The sequence below is a fragment of the Nanorana parkeri genome, unplaced genomic scaffold (genome assembly GCF_000935625.1).
Source record: "Nanorana parkeri isolate BGI_ZX_2015 unplaced genomic scaffold, ASM93562v1 scaffold1325, whole genome shotgun sequence".
NCBI classification, from domain to species: domain Eukaryota; kingdom Metazoa; phylum Chordata; class Amphibia; order Anura; family Dicroglossidae; genus Nanorana; species Nanorana parkeri.
The window spans coordinates 119,649-123,025 of record NW_017307593.1 but is presented as its reverse complement, the minus strand read 5'-3'; the positions used below and the strand labels follow the sequence as shown (position 1 = coordinate 123,025).

General features: G+C 41.7%; 1 protein-coding gene across 1 annotated transcript in view; it reads left to right on the top strand.

The window, feature by feature from the left end:
- Nucleotides 1-3,377, top strand: part of SYT12 (synaptotagmin 12) — a 54,789-nt gene that overhangs the window by 22,373 nt on the left and 29,039 nt on the right. The window contains exon 2 of the mRNA XM_018569364.1: nt 1,647-1,700. Within this exon, the coding sequence (XP_018424866.1) occupies nt 1,658-1,700 (43 nt within the window). The 5' untranslated portion in view covers nt 1,647-1,657. The remainder of the gene's footprint in view (nt 1-1,646; nt 1,701-3,377) is intronic.

The window sequence follows — 3,377 nt, the reverse complement described above, 5'->3', positions numbered from 1 at the left end:
ACAGCGGCGGGGGGGGGGGGGGGGCAACCCCTAGGAGCGTGGAGCTGTCATCCAGGATGGCCAAGCGGTGAGGAGAGGGAGAGCCGCTCGGCCAGGATCTGACAGCTAGCTAGTTGCCCAAGTATTTAGAAAAATTCTGACAACTAGTAATACTCACCTGAATGGTGTGGGAGGGATAGCTTGGTTTCCAGTTTTTCTTCTGCCTACTGGAAAGCCCCTGCGGCCTTAAAGAAGAACTCCAGGATCTTGAAAAGTTAATCCTTGCAGTGGGGCTACCCCCGCACTGCAAAGGTTAATTGCTTGTGTTGTCAAAGGGAGCAAAAATAAAGAACATATACTGACCCAATCCTTAGTCCCGCCTGGCTGCTAGACTTTCCCCCGGGCTCCAGCAGTTTAAGGATCCGTGACATCATTATATCTAATACAGTGTATTAGACGTGAAGGTGCTGAAGGACATACCACTGCTGGAGTAGAGGGTGAGAGAGGTAAGCATCACTGCTGCAGGACTGAGGATCGGGTGAGTATTTCTTCTTTATTTTCAGGCCTAGAGCAAAACAAGCAGTTAACCCTCGCAGTGCGGGGGTAGCCCCTAAAATCTGTGAGCCCAATTGGAAAGCTTTTTTAGGAAATCGGTAGGTTCATTATTTATCGGTTTATAAAAAGTGACAAGGATACCAGTAGAGAGAGATGTCCTCTGGGAAGTCGGCTCTTTAAGCATACTTATACTTTAAAGCCGGGTGGACAAATACATGTAGAATTCAGGAGCCAGTCTGTCAAATCCAGGAGCCAGCAGGAATTTTTTAGGAGCCAGCTCCATTGTCAACAACTAGAGAAACCCCTTAAAGGTTTGGGGCCAGCCTGAAACTGTTGCCTCAAATAGCACCTCTTTGGGTCAGGCTCTGCCTGCTGCCCCCTTTTCCTGCCAGAGCATACTAGGTTGCTAGGAATCGGGCAGGGAGATGTGTTAGGGACACATCTCACCTCCCGACTCTTAGCAACCTTGGGTACGCTGGCCGGTGTCCTGCCCAGCTCCTGGCAACCAGTGACGTCACTGAGCTGGGCAGGATGCTGGCCAGAGTTAGGCGGTCCACCTCCAGCACGTTGGCCAGAGCACCATTAGATTGCACCACCAGCACCCCATCAACCACCCCGCCTCAGGCGGGGACAGGATTGGTGCCAGCTGTTATTTTTAGCCAGCATTGGCTACCTGTCTCCTAGGATCTGTTCAGCCCTGCCTTAAAGGATTTCTACAGCGATAAAACTAAATATAAGTAACATTCCAAGCTATTTATAAAAAGTACCCACTTCTCTACAGAAACTAATATACAGTACTTTATGTGTCATTTAGGTCACTTTGCTCAGGCTCTCTGTTAGCTGCCATATTGTGCAGTAGGAGGCTTTAATAACATAATAGTTAGTACCTTCCTTTATGAGAATACTGGTCAGGAGGTCACCTGTGTGTTCAAAAACAAATCCATCTACTGCCATTATGTTTTCTGATAACTGTCTGAAACGTCATACTCATTCGTGCACATCGGTAAAACCTCTTTTCCAGAGGCCATCTGCAATTTACGTTTAGTGGCTTTCTAAATCTGTTGAGATTATGAGATTAGAATGTACTCATTTCATTTTTTCTTTCTCATTAGGCAAAACCAAAATGAATGCCATGGAGAGCAGAATGATTGACTATCGTATTAGTGGTAGGTATGTTTGTGTTTTAAAAGCAAAAAAAAATTACAAATCAAGGGCTTAAAAAGAATGTAGTTTTTGTGGACTCAGATGGCTCACTGTAATACACAGGGATTTTCAGTAAAAAGTGCCAAGAGTTGGGGTAATGCATAAAGGGCAGTAGCCCATAGATTCCAATGTAATGTCCTCAAAGCTGTATGAGTAAAAGATGGATTTTGATTGGTTGATATAGGTTACTGCAGTTTTCCCATTGCTCTTTGAAGTACAGAAGTCATCTAATAGGGCATCAGTCTAAAGAAAACCAGAATATTGATTTGAAGTGCACTTGTGTCCTTACTACTGACCTTAAAAAAAATTCACCTATTGTTAAGAAGGTGTAAAAAAAAAAAGAAAACAAACCCTAACTGACCTCTGTAGCTGCAGGTAATGTGGAGTAATGTATCCTCAGAAATCATGGCAGAGACTCTGAAGTCAGATTTCAGAATATTTCTAACAGTTTACAGTACTTTGTTTATTTACATTAGAAGGCTGGCAGGCCGCCAGGTCACTGCTGTCAGAGAGGGAGACGAGCTGCAACTTTAGTGCTTCTGTTACTTTGGCTGCTTGTTAAGAATATGTAAATAATTTAAAACTGAAATTGCTAACTATAACCAGTTCACCCTTTGCCTACTTCCCTGGCAGGAGGGGAATAGGCAATGAATATGCAGTCCGGTACCGGAAATTATAGGTCTGGTGACTTAATCTAAACATGTACTGTGCCTTATCCCATACCTCTTTCAAATATAATCACATCATTAGTGCCATTCATATATATAATGGTTTAATAGTGTACATGTAGTGCCCACTCATCCCCTTACACATAGGTTCCCTTATTTCTAAATTTCTTCTTATAACCTAAGTATCTCATACATGGTATGTTCTGTGACCCTCCCAGTCATTTGTTTCATATAATTTATTCCTATTTAAAGTGGAAATAAATGTAAAAAGATACATTTTAAAAAAAGTGTTTTTTGGAAGAAGAAACATGCAGTCCCTTCTGCCAGAAAACTGCTTCTAGTAGTTTTTTTTTCTGTTGTATACACCACCTGGGGGATTGGCAGATGCTGGAGATGTAGCTGGGTGCCAAAGATGATGCACGTACACAGGAGTTACATAATCAGTGTCTGCCCAATGGCAGACATGGAAGTCTCTAGACTCAGAAGAATACTGGCAAGATGTCATATGCAGTGATAGTGAGACGAGGCGTATAGTGGACATTGTATTGCTGCATGTGGGCATGCGAGGAAGTAAATGTGTCATAATGTGCAGGTATGCTGTGCATACTTCCACATTAGGCAATAGCAGACCTAGCAGTTTAATTCCAATGTCACCACTTATTAACCCATAGTGAATGCTACTCATCCATAATTAACTCCTTCTTCCCTTATCCTCATGGCGGTTATTTTTCTACATTTATTTTTTTAGCCACTAACATTTAAACTTTTTTTTTTTTATTTCACCTATTTTGTTGGTTATTTTTAGTGCTGCATTTATTTAATTTGTAAATAGCTAACAGGACAAGTTAGAGAATAAAATGTATACTATACAGTGACACCAGTTTTTTTTTATACTAACATGGGCCAAAGTAGAATTTGTATAGTTATACTTCTGATTTTTGATATAAGATATACAGAAAATATCTATCCAGT